At 42.7% G+C, this 16,728-nt stretch overlaps 1 protein-coding gene across 10 annotated transcripts in view; it reads right to left on the bottom strand.

The window, feature by feature from the left end:
* The window catches only part of si:ch73-63e15.2 (protein strawberry notch homolog 2), a 59,587-nt gene that overhangs the window by 6,240 nt on the left and 36,619 nt on the right, over positions 1 to 16,728 (bottom strand). For 8 of the 10 annotated variants that reach the window (XM_035646560.2, XM_047336591.1, XM_047336594.1 and 5 more), the window contains 24 exons: positions 13,473 to 13,649; positions 11,765 to 11,851; positions 10,886 to 10,991; positions 10,600 to 10,760; positions 10,347 to 10,480; positions 10,053 to 10,143; positions 9,767 to 9,910; positions 9,482 to 9,599; positions 9,290 to 9,395; positions 8,978 to 9,131; positions 8,695 to 8,871; positions 8,218 to 8,315; positions 7,481 to 7,563; positions 7,029 to 7,211; positions 6,680 to 6,801; positions 6,449 to 6,580; positions 6,194 to 6,329; positions 3,862 to 3,974; positions 2,496 to 2,567; positions 2,217 to 2,325; positions 2,043 to 2,114; positions 1,742 to 1,885; positions 1,284 to 1,378; positions 80 to 172 (listed from right to left, as the gene is read on the bottom strand). In XM_035646560.2, coding sequence (XP_035502453.2) covers positions 80 to 172; positions 1,284 to 1,378; positions 1,742 to 1,885; positions 2,043 to 2,114; positions 2,217 to 2,325; positions 2,496 to 2,567; positions 3,862 to 3,974; positions 6,194 to 6,329; positions 6,449 to 6,580; positions 6,680 to 6,801; positions 7,029 to 7,211; positions 7,481 to 7,563; positions 8,218 to 8,315; positions 8,695 to 8,871; positions 8,978 to 9,131; positions 9,290 to 9,395; positions 9,482 to 9,599; positions 9,767 to 9,910; positions 10,053 to 10,143; positions 10,347 to 10,480; positions 10,600 to 10,760; positions 10,886 to 10,991; positions 11,765 to 11,851; positions 13,473 to 13,649 — 2,907 coding nt within the window. The remainder of the gene's footprint in view (positions 1 to 79; positions 173 to 1,283; positions 1,379 to 1,741; positions 1,886 to 2,042; positions 2,115 to 2,216; positions 2,326 to 2,495; positions 2,568 to 3,861; positions 3,975 to 6,193; positions 6,330 to 6,448; positions 6,581 to 6,679; positions 6,802 to 7,028; positions 7,212 to 7,480; positions 7,564 to 8,217; positions 8,316 to 8,694; positions 8,872 to 8,977; positions 9,132 to 9,289; positions 9,396 to 9,481; positions 9,600 to 9,766; positions 9,911 to 10,052; positions 10,144 to 10,346; positions 10,481 to 10,599; positions 10,761 to 10,885; positions 10,992 to 11,764; positions 11,852 to 13,472; positions 13,650 to 16,728) is intronic. The other 2 variants (XM_047336590.1, XM_047336592.1) reach the window with 2 other exon arrangements.

Here is a 16,728-nt window from a genome sequence, read left to right as displayed (position 1 = left end):
TTCAGTCGGATCAGATTCACGTTCTGTGAGATAAGGATTAAATAATGAGTCAACTTCTCTCTTTATAACATGGCCTCACCTTTTGGGACAGGTAGAATCCCTCATCAGGACCACTGAGCTTCAGTGACCTGTGGTAGGCCTCATCCCAGGGCATTCCTCTGTCCACGCTGATCTACAGGGGCAAAAAAATATAAAAAGGTTTAAGCATGAGGGCGAGGTAAGTTGCATTTGCGTAGAAAGCTAATGCATAATTTAAAACATACAGTATAGTTATACGGACCCAGGCATGTAACAAACTTGCTAAACTGGTCCTGGCTGTGCAGCATTCTGCTCTGCTGCCAACTTTGAAATGTCAAATGTAGGTTAGCCTGCAGCCGACAGCCAAAAGCAGAAGATACTAGTAATTATCCTGTTCCCACCTACAACTCGTGTCTACAGAGGTTCCTCGGCCCAGGGCCAATCGTGTGGGATCAGTCTTACTGCTCGCAAAATAACATCAAATCTAATTCAACTGCAGATGTTACTACTGGAGTTACATGTGCAGGTGCAGGCTGTGCGAAGCATTTTTCACAGTTGAACCAAGCATCGTCAACAAAGAAATCTAAAATGAGTTCATAGCACTGGTGTTATGTAAGTGTTACCTATGAACATGGCTCTGATGCCTTTGAACATTGCCCATTTACTGTTTGGTCTATTGGGAGCCAACAAGGACAGAACTGAAGAGAGACCTTAAGATTAGCTTTTTTTTGGACTTTTTTTTTGTATTTGTAGAATCACTTGTTCATAAAGATCAAACTGTCTTTGTTAAAATATCAACAAGACCAAGTGGGTCACATCTTAGTGTGACGTGTGGTGTGAGACTGGTGGTTGTACAGTAGATGCGTATTAGTTTCCTTCTTCTTCTTCGTTTTTAATGGTGGTTGGCGAACAAGCGCAATAGAGCATTATCGGCAACTTCTGCTCCGGAGATTTCACTTTCCTCTCAGTGGCAGATATTAACATGTGGCGGAAAGCAAAAAAAGAGAGGTATCTATATTGACGTTATAAAGATGTAGTGATTATTTGTTCTTAAAACCAATACATTCTTCATTATGAACGAGCTCATTCTTATCCTGTTGTCGGCCTCAGACGTACCTCAAATTCTAGATACAGCTCCGTGTGGGTGATGCCATGTTTTCCTAATTTGTGCCACACGATGTTGACATTTTTGACCAAAATAACACTGTCTTGCAACATAATCGTCATCTACTGATATACCCAAGATGAGGTTGTGCGTTGCCTACCTTGTAGAGAACAACCTGTCCATCCTGAGGGTTTCCGACTGTCAGGAAAGATTCCTGCTTCTCCTCATAGATCTCATCGTTACCTGGGGCGAGGTCTGTCAGACACACACAAAGAACATGTGAAGCAAAATAATCACCCATATTAGGGGGTTAGGAGATGCCTTTTTAAAAAAATCAATCATCAAGAGCCAATTACAATCCAATTTGAAGTGCGGAATGTTGACAGACATAACTGAGGGAAGGAACCGCAACTGTGGTCTGTGTTCTACAGACCATACAGCTATAATATCATTCTTTACTTAGTTGCTGTCTAGTATAGGTCTGTTTATCAAAAAGGTCAATGCATTTTCAAGTGACAGCAGATTCAATTACGCTGTTTTTCCTCTTTGTTATTATGTGTTATTACAGATCCTGTTCCTTCAAGTAAAACCCAACATTTTGTGTTTTGGCCTCTGTACCTAGGATTCCCATGTCGTATTTGCCCTCCTTCTTGTCCTTCTCGATTAGGTAGTCAAAGTTATCAGTGAAGTACTGGAAGAGATAATTCTGCTTGTGGACCTCCAGGCCGAGGATACGATTCAGGAACTTGGTGATGCTGCAGTCTGTGTTTAAAACAGAACACAAAACAGTTATTGCAACTCATTTTGTGTTGGCGGATGATCACAAAACGCAGCTGAGCTATATTTTAAAGTTGGTGGCATAGTGCGACGTATTTATATACTGGGATAGAAATCGCCTGCGTGCCTTTGGGTACCGTACCTTTCTCAGTACTGATCCCAAAGCGAGGCTCCTTACAAAATATCCCCACATCCATCATTCCGAATTTCATGTCTGAAATGAAGAAATCCTCACTGATTAATCACTGTAAACTTTGTGCTGCTGCAGTTGTCCTCTGTTTACGGATGCTGACAGTCACCTGAAGCTCTAACATACCTCTGAAGAAGATGGCTTCGCCCCCTGGGTAGCCTTTGGGAGGGGGCACCTTGTTCTCTATGTGGCCAAGGATTGCTTTGGTGATCTTATCCAAAGCCTTGGTACCATACTGCAAGATAAAGGAAATGCAATTAGTTTCGACAAATTCTTTCAGAAGGCTCATTCAGCAAATTAACATAAGAGACACCGTATCCTGCTAAAAGAGAGATGGATGTTAAAGAGGCACTTTTTACCTTAAAGGTCAGAAATATATTTTCTCAGGTTGTCAAATTTACTTACCTTGTTTTCAAAATTGTACTTGCTCAGGTCTCTGGATTCGGTGGCTCTTCTGTCTCCATGTGTTAATGCCCCCTGCAAAGTGGATTATTATCATTATTACTATTAGTTGTAGTAGCAGTGGCACTTCCAAACATCGCAACATCATCCCACTAATACAGGCAGACATCTGCTCACTTATACAATCTGACTTCAATGCTCAGATTGAGAGTGTATCTTGTTCAGCAAATAAAAAAATGGATTTATATGCGGTTACTTTACAGTTATTATAGGATTAATATAACATTAAGAGTGGATACCAGTGTGGACTTTGAATCATTAAATCTTCTCTTATCCATCAGAGTTACTAAACATCACGCGTGTGCTTTGGAGAGACTGGAACAATCAAATATAAAAATCTATAACACTAATATTTGGCAAATATATTTATGAAAATTCTGCTGACACTGTTGTTTATTAGTGGCGTGTAAGGAACAACAAATAATCTGGGAAATGTAAACACAACGCCAAGTCAACGTCAGAATAGCGTTGTAGTAAGCTGCCGTCTCTCCCCACAAAGAAACATATTTTGAGATACCATAACAAAGGGATGTCTTAGCCAACCGTGATTCCACTGCTGATCTGGAGTCAGCCTGTAATAAAGGTATTCAGCTGTCTAGTTGGTCCAACTCTGTGTGTGCGTGTGTGTGCGTGAGCATTTGTGTTGTATCGGGTTCAAGCGTGCGACAGAAGAGATGTGACCTTTTCATGATGCAGATTTACCGAACGCGGCTGGCAAACACAGGAAAGACTTCCTGGAACCTCCATCCCCTCGAACCCTCCCTTCCCTCTTCCCAAAAGAACTGTCATGCTGTGTCACTATGGAAATAAATGACTGCTTGTGCTGAAATGCATTGATAATTGTGGAAAAAAAACATAGACTTATAAATGATCCAGACAAGGTTCTTTGCCTTTTTCTGCTTATTCTGTTTTCCATTATGGAGCCGAATAAGGGGAAAGACCCAATATCTCTTGAGGTTTGTTGAGAAAATTTGATGTAACTTCAAGCAAACCAACGATAAAAGTCTGTGAAAAGGGGAATACCCCAGCAAACAGGAAGGACAGAGGGTGAGGGCAGGGTGAAGGTGCAAACGGCAGAGTTGATGGCAACAATCAATAAACACAAAATACAGATCCTCTCTGTCTTTCTGTAATTCTTCTAGAACTCCATAAGACAACAAGATGAAAAGGTTTATTCTCCCATGAGACATTTCAATCAGTCAAAAGGAAAATTAAAGGAAACACGTTAGAGATAAAAAAAAATTGCAAAAAAAGGAAAAAAATAAGCAAATTCAGCATACAAACACATTCACAAGGCAATTCTATTTACCAGGCTCTCTAGTCTTTTTGCCACAATGGAGGCAAAACGTCTCTCTCCAGCCAGCTCTGAGATGAGGAAGATGTACTCTGGGGCCGTCACCTGATTGGACCGATGGGTGCGACCTGAGAAGAGAAGGAGAAGAAAAGGTGTCATACTAAATCAGTTCAAGATTAAGATGGTTAAACGATAAAGATTCAGAAGAAAAGGAAGAAGAAATTCTTCGTGACATGATCAAATAACAAGAAATCTGTGGCTGTGTTCATGAAGCTTCCTAGTACAAAGAGTTGCTCCGAGTGACGAAATGCTGAGAAAAATAATTTTTGACGGTTTCCAAGAAATAACTTGCATTTGAGACCAGATCCTGTAAAGAATAAGAGCTATTCAACAGCATCTTAGCCGGTAAGAGAGCTCCTTAGGTGAAAAACTATCCAAATGACTTGAATGAAAGACAACCGGAGTGAGGGGTTAGTAAACCCGGGGTCATGTTCATAAAGCTTCCTCATACAAAGAGCTGCTTTATGTGACGAAATTCTAAGACAAGATCTTGGTAAAGATAAAAGTTATTCACAAAGCATCTTAGTCAGTAAGAGAACTCCTAGTTCATAGAAAGTAGGGAGGAGGACTTACTGTTACTCAGAGGAGAAAATTATTTTATGGAGTTATTCAAAAAAACAATTTTGTGGTATGGTAAATGAACTATGTTTACATAGCACTTTTCTAGTCATATTGACCACTCAATGCGCTTTACAGGACAAGTCACATTCACCCATTCACACACATTCATACAGCTCTGCTTGGATCGAACCGCCGACCTTCGGGTGACTGGACGACCGACTCTACCTCCTGAGCTTGTGCCTTTTTGTACTACTTTTGGACTCCTTTTAAAATATGACATAACATTCATTCAACAGGGATGCTCATAACATAAAACGGGCTACTCATAATTACACCATATCTTAATAGGGTCTATCATTAGTCTTACTGATTTCACCTCTCTCATTCATATCTCCCTCTTATTTTGCTAAGTTATGCCTCCGGCACACTACAGAATTTTCAAAGCGGTCAAATCGCTGTACCGTTTATACTACATGACGTGCTGTCTTGTAATCGCAGGCTTTCAGTCGTTGTGCTGCGCGAGAAGTGACACGGGAAAATATGCGATAGACGCACGAAACAGGAATTATTTGTCACTTTCATGGTGGACGTAAAAATGAAACTGTTCAATATATTGCAGGATACTCTTTTGTTGACAGGTAAGCAATAGGAAGTAGTTTGAGGGGACACTCTCTTTGTTGTGCGGATGGAGAGAAATAACTTGGCGCGTTAATATGTCAGCTTGAGATTACGCTCATCATCTGTTGCAGTAAAAATGCACAACATGACAGAAAAAAGCCCTGTATATAGTCTGCGTGATGATTTTTTTCAGAAACACGGAAAAGGAAGAGAATATTGGTGAATAGTGTTGTTATGTTGTTGTGCTACAGTTCCTCCCCAGGGTTTCCAGGTTGACACACTCACTGGCTGTCACATCACAGCTCACACAGGAAGTGAGTTCCCTGACTTGTCCAGATATTTGGCATGCTAGATATCTGAAAAAAGTTGTCGAGGCCTTGGTGAGTCACTTTGATTGCGTCGCTGCTAGTTCACACATAGCGATCGAGTGCCGATTTGCGACCCCGATTTCACGCTGATTTTCCTCTGTGTAGTGTAAACTTGGCATTAGGAGCTTTCAGACTCAGACAGTTTGTGAATACAGCCCTATGATCCACACAGCTACCACCTGAACACAGAGTGCATTTGTGAATAACACTCCAACCAACAATCAAGCAACTGAACAGAAAAGCTGCTAATGGCAAGATTAACTTAAATGTTTGTCGATTAGTGTACACAATTAATTCATTCTTTACTCTGTGATGGTGTGTGTGTGTGTGTGTGTGTGTGTGTGTGTGTGTGTGTGTGTGTGTAACCCAACCAAGTGAAACTGCTGAACGCAACTACAACCTCACACAACCGGCTGTGTTTCAGAGACGAAACAACATTTGTCCTAATTTGGTAACCTTGGGCCTGAACATGAGAGTGAATAATAAAACTGAGGCAGGGACTGGAGTGACTCTTTCTTGACCATGAAGGAGAAACTAATCCTCTACAAATTTATCTTTTAACATTCCTGATACTCTTCCCTTTGGCCCTAAATTTGCTTCCTGTTTCAAGCACATGCATAGGAGGAAGACGATACAAGAACTGGAAAGCCTTTCGATAAGTTATATGATGAGGAACAGTTACTAAGGTATAGAGGAAATACGTCATTTTTCAAGTTTTATTCTTCCATTTCTTGACTCACCAAATTGCTGAATAGCCCTGTCTGCACTCCACGGCAGCTCCAGGGTCATGTGGACCCTGCGCTTCTGGTTCTTTATTCGCTTGTCTGCCTGCAGGGAAATCCCAGAGCTGGCTGCCTCCGAGATGATGGCCACCAACTGGAAAACAGAGAGAGCTTTGGATGATTGGTAGGGATCTTAATGAACAACGGTTAGAAAGCAGAGGTTAAGCCATTTTTATAAATGAGAAATTGATACATCTATTTGATGGAGCTGACCTTCTCTCCGCCCATGAAGCGGTCTTTTTCCTTGAGGTTTATGTGGTCGATCGTAAGACCCTGCTCAGCCCGTGACTCGTAACGGACGCTGCCATCAGGACGACGAACCACACGACCCTTACGACCAGTCATCTGCACAAAAAAACCACATTGTGAGCTTGTTCAAAAAAATAAATAAATTGCAGGTGGTACTGCCAATTGAAGAACATGTTGAGTGTGTAAGGCTCATACCTCTGAGACTTTATCTGGTCCACCAAACTTGTCAATGAGCTCATCCAAGGTGTTGAGAGGTAGTACTTTTCCCAGCTCTGATATTTTGTTGAGGAGGCAATGCTTCATCTCCTCTATCCTCGCTGTGAACACAATGCAGAGGACATTAAACTAGGGAACCTAACAGGTGAGAGTCACAAAAATAACAGTGCACAGGAAGCTTTAGTGTCAGCTGCTGAGTGCAAGACTGTCTACATATTCATCATCAGCACACTTGAAAGGGTCACAATATCTTCTTTCACATGATCCTCTCACACATCAATCCTCCTGACAACACAAACCAAAGATAAAAAATTGGGAATCTCCCCACCTGTCTGGCAGCTAGTGTGGTTCACGAAGATGACGTCATCATTGTCCAGCAGGGAGTCGGGTGAGGAGTTGGAGTCTGTGTCCATGCCGTCGGAGTCACTGCTGCTGTCATCGGTGATGTTGATCACGCCGCCGCTGTCCACGGTGTGCTTGGGTACCTTGGGCTGGCGACCTCTGGGCTTCCCTGATTGGAAGTCACGACATGACAACAGAGTAAGAAACAAAAGCAGTTTGAAACAGTTTTTGTTTTAATATTCCCTGAGATTATAACAGGCCAAGAAATACATCCAGAAAGAAATTACAAGTACAAATATATTCATATATATACAATCAACATTCTGTTAATGGTTGGATTCAGACTGCAGGGCAGATGTCTGACAAATCAGCTGAGCACTGGGTACGTACAGTAACATAAAAAAACACTTTTTCTGCAAAGGCCTCCTCTTCACTTACGTTTCCTCTTATTCCCCGGTGCCTTCTCTCTCCTCTGTTTCTCCGAAGGGAAATGTTTTGTGACAAGAGACTGGAATACTCCCCTAAAGCAAAAAGAAAGAGGAGAGGAGGAGAAAGAAACCTTTATTTTGACTGGAAAGTGATCAGAACAACCCAGGGCAGTTGTGGCAGTTGTACTTGGTACATTCCTGATATGTCCTCATAATCAGGTGTCAGGTGCCGACAGGCAAATGAACACGCTGTGTGTGTGATCTACCGCGCTCAGACATTCAGGTATGTCTGCTGTGAGAGAGGCTGAGGGGTCAAACGAGTTCAGAGCACTTAGCACTTCTCCCCTTTCTTGTTTTTCTTGGATAAGTCGTTTGCTAATTAAATAGCTGCTGATAACGCCTGGCTTCATTGTGGATAAAGGGTGAGGAGAACCGCGTGGCCTGAATCCATTCATCATTTACAGAATGTAAGTGGTGAGGACATGTTCTCCTTAGCCTTGGCAGATTCTTTGTCAGCAGCGTGGTTAAGAAACACACAGACTGCTTTGGCTTCCTCCAGACTGGGTCAAATGTGTCAGAAGGGTCTTGACAGGGAACATGGTAAACTTTTTTTCTGCAAAACTTTGCTTCTGTTATATTTTGCTATCATTTTTGGTCAATGATCTTTCAAATGAACCTATTAACAGAGAAACATTTAAAAAGTTAAACAATTAAACAGACAGACATGGTCGCCCAAACTGTACTTACTCTGCTGCAGAGACAAATCTGTCCAGATGCCCATCGTTCTCATCCAGGACTTCTCTGGTGCGGGATTCTCCAGTGGACTGGAGGCCGACAACGATGCACTGTGTAGGGAAAATATTAAATACATATTAAAAATCAAGCAGATTTACTGTTACCCGAAGCGCATGATCAAGGATTAATATGCGGAATTATTGTGTCAAATATCATCCTTATGCAATTTAACTAAAACAAACTCAAATCAACCTTTTTATGGGGAAGTGACAGATTCAAATAAAACGTCAAAAACTCTGCTGTTCCAATCTAGACCAAGCAAACAAACAATTAACAAACAATTAAAACAATACTAAAAACATTCTATGCCTGCAGTCCTTCACCACTTATGCAACATCTGTAGAATTTTAGATCCTGCCTTAATCTTCCCCTCTCACTCTCAAAATTACGCACAGTTCGACTCAGTGTTCAAGAGTGTGTTGTGCTGACCTTTCCGGCCTGCAGCTCCTTCTGGGCCAGCTCCACAAGGCAGCGGACCTTGGCAGCGATACAGAGGTATTTGAAGAAGCGTTGGTGAGACGACCAGAACTGTCCCCACAGAGACTTCCTGCTGACCAGGCCCAGCTCATCAGCTGCACGCATGAACACTTGCAACGCCTCAGCCCACTGGACACAGAATCCATGGGGGTGTTTAGTTTGAAAGATCTCACACATGTTTAAACAAACAATATAAGCAGAAAAACCCTTAATTTGTGAGAGGAGTGATGCGCACCAGTTTGGCAGCCTTGTTATAGACCAGTTTAAAGTCAGTGTCCAGTCCGATCTCTTCGACATGGAAAGATACCCCTGAGAAGCTCAGCTGCCTGGCAATGTACATCCCGCTCACTTTCATGTCCATGGCAACAATCTCCATGGCACCGACACCTCTGTGTACAGATTACATATAAATTATTCAGCAGAATTCAATCACAGCTCAACCAGCCATACCTGCAAACTGATCCTTGGGAATTTCCGATAAGCATAGTGATACGAATTCATGTATTCACATGAATGAAAGGCTCTCAGAAAACATAAGGCTACTAACCTCTTCTCGATGGTGTGCAGGAAGTCTTCAAATGTTCTGAAGGGCGTACCCTCACCCCAGATTCCCAGGCGGCTCATATAGATCATGTTCTTTGGCTCAGAAGCACCTGGTGACAAAAATATATATATGGTAAAATGTTCACCTGTGCTGCATTAGGTGAAGGACAGTGTTAGTATTTGCTTCTCAGCCTACCTGTGGCACTGGCGTACACCACTCTGGCCCGTGGCAGCTTGTTTTGCAGGTCGAGCACTGCCTTGCCCATCTTTGTAGATGTGGCATTCTTGGCTTTGTGGCATTCATCAAAAATAATCTGTAGTGGTGAAAGGTCAAGGGCAAACAACACATATGTAATGCCAATTTACGTTAAACCACCTTTGGTTGTGAGGGTGGTCAAATGAAAGCAGGACGGAACAACATACGGAATACCAGTGTGTGCAAGACAGATGACACATGTGATGTTACTCAAATCAAGGATACAACTCCATCGAAGTCTGGCTTGAACCAGTCCAGGATCTGTTTAATTCTTGTCCGCCGCTGCCCCCCTGCCTGGCTCTCTCCAATCAGCGCAGAGTACGTTGCGAACAGGACTCCTTCTGAGGTAGCTGTGTCTCCATACTTAATCTACACAAACAAATCAAATGTTTTTCAGCTGGAGAGTAAGGCCTGCTTTAGATTTTTTTTTCTCCTCTGATGCACACGTCTTCAGCTGTTGTCTAGGACAAAACTGATGTTGGGTTGTCGTGCGAATTCCACCTGGACTCACCTTGTTTAAGGCATGCACAGGAATATTCGGTGCATCTATGTCTTTGAGATCTCTCTCTGCATCAAATTTCAGATCATTGGATATGCTGAACCTGAGGGCAGCAAAAGGAAAGTAAGTAATTCAGTAATCGGTTACTGCGCAAACGTGCTCAATACAACTTGGCATACAAGTGGACACAAACACAATCATAAAAATCAATTATTGTAAACCAGGGAAACTACAGCTGTTATTAAGCTTTCAAGCTTGTTTTATGGCTCCTGGATGAGGTCAACCGGAGTTCTTAATCTCTCTTACCACAGTGCTTTCTTTCTTCCCTTAAGATAATTCTCCAGGATGATTCCTGCCACAGTGCGTCCCTTTCCGACCCCTGCCCCATCGCCAATCAGGAAGCCTGCTCTCTGGTTGTTCTGAAGGATCACCTCGTGTTGCTGAGGGAACATGAAGAGAAGGAAATGCATGACCAAAGGTGCCTACATAATGAAAAATATGACTAATTCATAGAATCAAAATATATAAGTACTCGACCATTGTGTGCACTTGTGTGTACCTGGCAGGCGTAGATGATGGCCTCTAGCTGCAGAGCGGACAGCGAGCCGCTGTTAATAGTTGACTGAGGGATAGACAGAGTGTATGTGATGTCAGGAGGAGGGACACTGGATAGTGTGTTGGTCTCCACCACTATGTCAGGATGAGAGATTCCTATGGTGGCTGAAGACAGGAAAAAACAAAAAGCACAAACATTTTTTTTACAGACAGCAAACTGCATGACCGTTATGTCATCAAAAAGGAAACATTTAGATGAGCGGATGTTGACATTCAGTCTAGTGGCCTACATTTAGAAGGTTTGTACTCCGCGTAAGTGTCTACGTGTCCCAGTTCCTCCGTCTCCTCTTCCTCGGCATCCTCTTCTTCCTCCGGTTGAGTCTGGGTTCTCGGAGCCTGGAAACACGGAAACAATTTCGTCAGTGTAATTCACATCAACACTTGCTGCGTTTGGGAGTTTTGCTTCTTGGGTTTCTTGTTTCAGCTTAGTGGAAGACAGTTTAGAAAGTTAGAGGCAGGTGAGCAGTTAGTAAGAAGTGAGCACAGCAAATGTAGAACTCCCAATCAAGAAATATTAACCAATGAAAGAGCAGGACAACAAATGAAATGAAAACATTGTATCGACTAAAGCGGAATGAGAGAGGGCTTTCACACATGCTTGAAACTGAAGACAAAAAAGGACTTCACATATTCAGGCAACAACAGATGAAGAATACCATCTGAGAAACTGGATATGAGGAGGGTCCCATTTTGACGGACAAGTCCAAATTGCACTGCTTCTGTTCTTGTCCCAGTGCATTTCATTATTTGATCCTTGTGCACTGCACAATTTCAGACTGTCCAATACTTGCAATACGCAGCAATGCTTTCGTCATCTCTGTTAATGTAGACTTGCCAAAGAATGCACAAAATTAGTTTAGCTCATCGCATACCACTTCCTTCATGCACTACACTGTCAATGTGTGACCCTCATTCTTAGATTAATGGCATGTTGTGTCTATGTAAAACAGTCAAAGGTGTATCTCATATTAAAAACACAAGAGCTGATATCTAGACAAATGACACAACCTGCACATTTCTGCATCAATGACAACTGCCCATGAATAGGCTCATGCGGTTAGAGATCTTAGTTTCATTTGAACATCAGATTGGAGAGGTGGTGTGGCTACCTGGAATCCTCCTAAAGGTGGGGTGCTGATAATAGCAGTTATATCATCCAAACTGGCCAAGCCATGAAACCTGCTGGTGCCATTCTGCTGTCAAAAGAACATAAAATGAACAAAAGACAAACTCAAATAAACACTGTTCCAAGTGTATAGGGGAAAAGAAGAAGAAAGAAAAACATGAGTAATCATTGTGGGTGTGCATGTGTTTGTCTGTATATGCATGTGAGAGCATGTGGGAACTTGAGGGATGTCTGATGGAGCAGCACTCAACAAAATGCAATTTGTTCTCTGGCGGTGAAAAGCCAGAGAACAACAACAACAAAAGGCAGATAAAGCTGTGTGCATCTGGGAAACGTAATGGATGAAATGAGGGCACAATGAAATGGAAAACATGAACGGCTTTCACAGGGAAGGAGAAATAAATGTACTCTGATTCATATCTAAAAGATATATTCGGATCCATCTGATTCAAAGAGGCCTCGGCTGCAACGTGGGCAACGATAGAGGAACAACTGTTGAAAATGAAGTTGCTCTCCTCTGGAAACAGTGTCATACTACAGTTCAGTGGGTGCCTTTGCGGGATGGTGCATAAAAAAACAGACATTCATTATTTACAGTCTCATACACATCTCAGCTGCTAATTTAGACTCTTTGTGCACCACTGCGACAAATGTACAAAAAAAAAAAAGTGATACAATAGAGGTCTGATGTTCTCTGGCTACAATGCCAAAATGTATAATTTCTCATTGAGTTTGTTGTGCGAATAATGTGTGAAGAAATTGCCTTCAATTTGTTTTCATGTTCAGACTGCATTTTTCTTGATGGGCGTTAAAACTTAAGCCTTGAACAGACAGGAAGGGGTTTTATTCTTTTCAATGATTTGAGCTTTTGCTTAACTTGTTAATTTTGGTCACGAGAAAATATCATTGCAATTCACTGTTAATTCCCGGAGAGATAATAGGCCAACTAAAGTCATTTACACAATGAATTGGTGACTAACTCTGGGAAAATCCCTCGTTCAACCATGGTGCCACATGTTTGTCCTGCTCTGCGTGCTATCAAATGACATATTAATAAATGAAGATAGACTGTGTTCAGAGTAGATTACACTGAAGCCTCGGTTAAAACAGAGCTGTAGTATGGGTTGTGTTGGCATTTGTGAATTTTTAAAAAGAATAAACATAAACACAGCTCCAACGTGAAAGTCTCAATTGAGGGTGAATCCTACAGCAACTTGCCACATCAGCATTAATGTTGACAGAGCAAGAGGGACAATCTGACCGACCGTTGATTGCTGGTGCTTCGTGCCCATCCGGAGAACAGACATGCATGTGCTTGTTTTAAAAAGTTTGTGTTACAAAATAGTTGCAGGATGAGCTTTTGGCATGTTCATCAGTGTTTGTGGTAAAGACATGTCTGTCTGTCTGTCTGTCTCTCTCTGTGTGTGTGTGTGTGTGTGTGTGTGTGTGTGTGTGTGTGTGTGTGTGTGTGTGTGTGTGTGTGTGTGTGTGTGTGTGTGTGTGTGTGTGTGTGTGTGTGTGTGTGTGTGTGTGTGTGTGTGTGTGTGTGTGTGTGTGTGTGTGTGTGTGTGTGTGTGTGTGTGTGTGTGTGTGTGTGTGTGTGTGTGTGTGTGTGTGTGTGTGTGTGTGTGTGTGTGTTTGTGTGTGTTTGTGTGTGTGTGTGCGTGCTTGCTTGCTTGCTTGCTGCTGACCTCTAGCTGGCTCTGTGCTGGTGTGGTGGTGGTACTAGTGTTGACGTCCCAGAGGGTGGGCACTGTGTCCAGGTTATCCGTGCTGATGAAGGACTGGGCATCAGCATACTCCGACAGTGAGTCAGCCGGAGAGGAGAACAAAGAGTTTGTGGAGAGGTCATCAATGCAGGACAGGTCCTGAGGGCAGAGAAAGAGGAGATTTTGAGTTTAACAGCCAGAAAACAGGCTGTAATATGGGGCAGAGCCAAGCGTCATTGATTTTCCTCCAATTAAAAGTGAGTTTAATACTGTGAAAGTTATAAATGTGACTCCCCAATCAAAACCAAGTCGGACAAACCCTTTATAATATTACATAGCATAATACATATCCATTAATAAAAAGAACCACAGACGATAGAGGTGGCACATTCATTCTGGATTCCAGCCAACACTGCACTCTTTAAGCAGTAACACCAGTAGCCCAAACAAAATGTAATCACAAACAGATGTGTGAGGGTGAGCATGTAAAATGGAAGGCGAGCATAATGTGTGTGTGTGTGTGTGTGTGTGTGTGTGTAATTTTCTGCCATGGATGCTTTCCAGTCGTCTCTCTATTCATATCCTTTCTGAACCATTAGCATGTCATGTTCTTTAACTAGCCCCTCACTGGCACCCCTAGGCCCCCTGAGACTATAAACATGTATGTGGGGAGATGGGACTTGAGTGATGGCCAGGGGGGAGGGGACATAGAAGATTGGGTGTGTGTCTGCCTGTAGTCCCTAATGTGTGTGACTGTATGCATGTATATAATCTGTGGGCCATCTGTAGAGATTCCCACACCCCCATGTCCCAACTAAACCAACTGTGTAAACTAACCCTGCCCTCTGATAACCATGCAGCTGCCTTGAACACAACCCAGAGCATCCAACTTGTTCATTCAGCAATTCCCTTCACTGTTTGCCACCTTTTAAGACACTACTTCCACATTCTGGGAAATATACCTATTCTCTCAGATGAGAAGGTTGGCTAGATACTTCCAGAGTGGCAACCCACAGTGACATCACCCATTAGTTAATCAACTGCAGTTTTGAAGCCTTGAGTTAAGACCAGCGCCATCTTGGTTTTTTGGGAACCAGACATAGGAGAGGGGTTGGTCTGACTGAGAGTTCGTCCACTTACACCTGCAACCGTACACCTATTGGACTGCACCAGCATCCAATCACGCTGGATCCACGCTCCAATGCATATGGTGCTTTATCGTCTTTGTCACTCTAAATTAGACCATAATTTACTAAATGAACATCACGGTGTATTGAAGAAGACCTGAAAGTAGAGATTGAGACCATAAACTCCTCAGGAAAATGTTTACTGACGTTACAAATCAAGCGAAAAATAAGAGTCATTTTCTCATAGACTTCTATAGAAACTGTCTTCTTTTTGCAACCAGTGAGGCGCCGTGTGCTGGCCCTAAGTCCATTTTTATATACAGTATATGGTGATTCCCCATCTTTGGGCTAAGCTCAGTTAGCCGCCAGCAGCACCATATTTAGCATACATATATACCATTCTATCAGTTCCCCAGCAAGAAAGTGAGTTAATGCTCAAGTTTGAGCTTTTCCCTTTAAGGTCTGGTTGCTTGTGCTGCACACCATTATATTAAATGACATCCAAGCAACGCAAAAACATTATTCATAAAGTTCTATAGAGTTAAACATTTGTGTAACTGTCCTGCGTTTAAACAGGCTTACATGTTTGCATTACAAAACAGCCACAAGGGGTGAGGAGTGGGGTTGAAGCACAATATGGTGTTACAACTAAAGACGAATTTCAGAGGAATTAGAACCATACGTACAGAGAGTGCTGTGAAAGCCCAAAACAGTCAGAAACAGAGATCCGACTCAACAATTGACTCCTGCTGATTAATGCTGAGACTTCTGTCATAGCTGCCTATTACCCATTACTCACAGTTCACCTGAACATGTCCCGCAGGCTTGGGAAGATAAGACGTTGAGCTCTTCGTGTTAACGTGACTACATCATGTGGGAATGGGGCCTAGTGAGGGTGGTGAACAGCCGGCAGACAAACACAGGCGCAGTCCTGTGTGCGCGCTCACAGATACACGTGTATATTTCTGCCCTCTGACGTTAGAGAAACAAGTCACTGACCATAACATTTAGATGCTGTGTGTTGTGTTTTTCTCCAAGGGTACAGCACTCAGCTTATCGGTGTTTGCTGGTCGCTCCGTGATTATGCTTCTCGCTTCAACTCGCTCACCCTGCCTTTCTCTTTTCTTTCCTCCCTGTGCGTGTGTGTGTGTGTGTGCGTTTGTTGGTGTGCTTCCTGTGGGCAAGATCAGGCATGAGCTCTGAAAGCAGCCTCTCCAATGTTGCTCTATCCTGCAGACAGCCGAGTGAAACAACTGGGGTGACAGAATGGTACGTGTAGTTGTGTATGGGGTCCTTGTAAAATATCACCACTACAACACATAACCTCTCACCACCCCCCAGTCTCCATTTTGTTTATCCTGCCAGTTGTGTGTCTTTCCGTCTCATCCCATTGCCTTTCTCACCCTTTCTCTACTCCCTCCTTTCTTGGCTGTTCTGACTGTGGATAGATGCGCAAACAACAAGGTGACCAGAGGATTCATTCCACCCGAGCAGAATTGTGGAACAACAAGGTTAAGCAGTTGTATGTAGAGAAACTCAAATATTGCATGAGCAGGATCAGTCGAAAGCTTTTGTTCAAAACAGAGGTGTCCATCATTTAATAGAAAATAATGAAAAATGATTTTTAAACAGATTCGATATATGAAAATACTGAATATTTTGTGTTGTGAGCCATTATAATAGCTTTCCTTATCTGTGGTGCATCACAATGGATTAATTCAAGTCGACTTATTGCTATTTTATGTAACGATGTGACGTCTGGGCTTTCCAATTCATGTAAATCCATTTAAGAGAGCATACTGTGCGAGTGCAGTGTTATTATTCAGATGACCAACAGTCCTGTTCCTGAGGACTCGCAGAAAACTCAGCCATGTCTTGGTTGGCACTAACCCAGACGTGGCGGACCTCAGTACCATGCTAATCGAGTTGTTAATTAGAGCGGAACCGAGGCAGCAGTGTTTGTACCCCAACAGGCCCTTACCCAGGGCTAGTTCGTCTAACGTTCCCAAGACTGGGTCCTGCCGAGCAGAGATAAGGTTTGAATTCCAACTGCTCTGATAGTAATCTGGCTGCTACCACAGCACACAGCCCCAAAATCATAATCCTCGCTC

The sequence above is a fragment of the Scophthalmus maximus genome, chromosome 13 (assembly GCF_022379125.1).
Source record: "Scophthalmus maximus strain ysfricsl-2021 chromosome 13, ASM2237912v1, whole genome shotgun sequence".
NCBI classification, from domain to species: domain Eukaryota; kingdom Metazoa; phylum Chordata; class Actinopteri; order Pleuronectiformes; family Scophthalmidae; genus Scophthalmus; species Scophthalmus maximus.
This window is presented reverse-complemented; position numbering and strand designations above follow the sequence as displayed.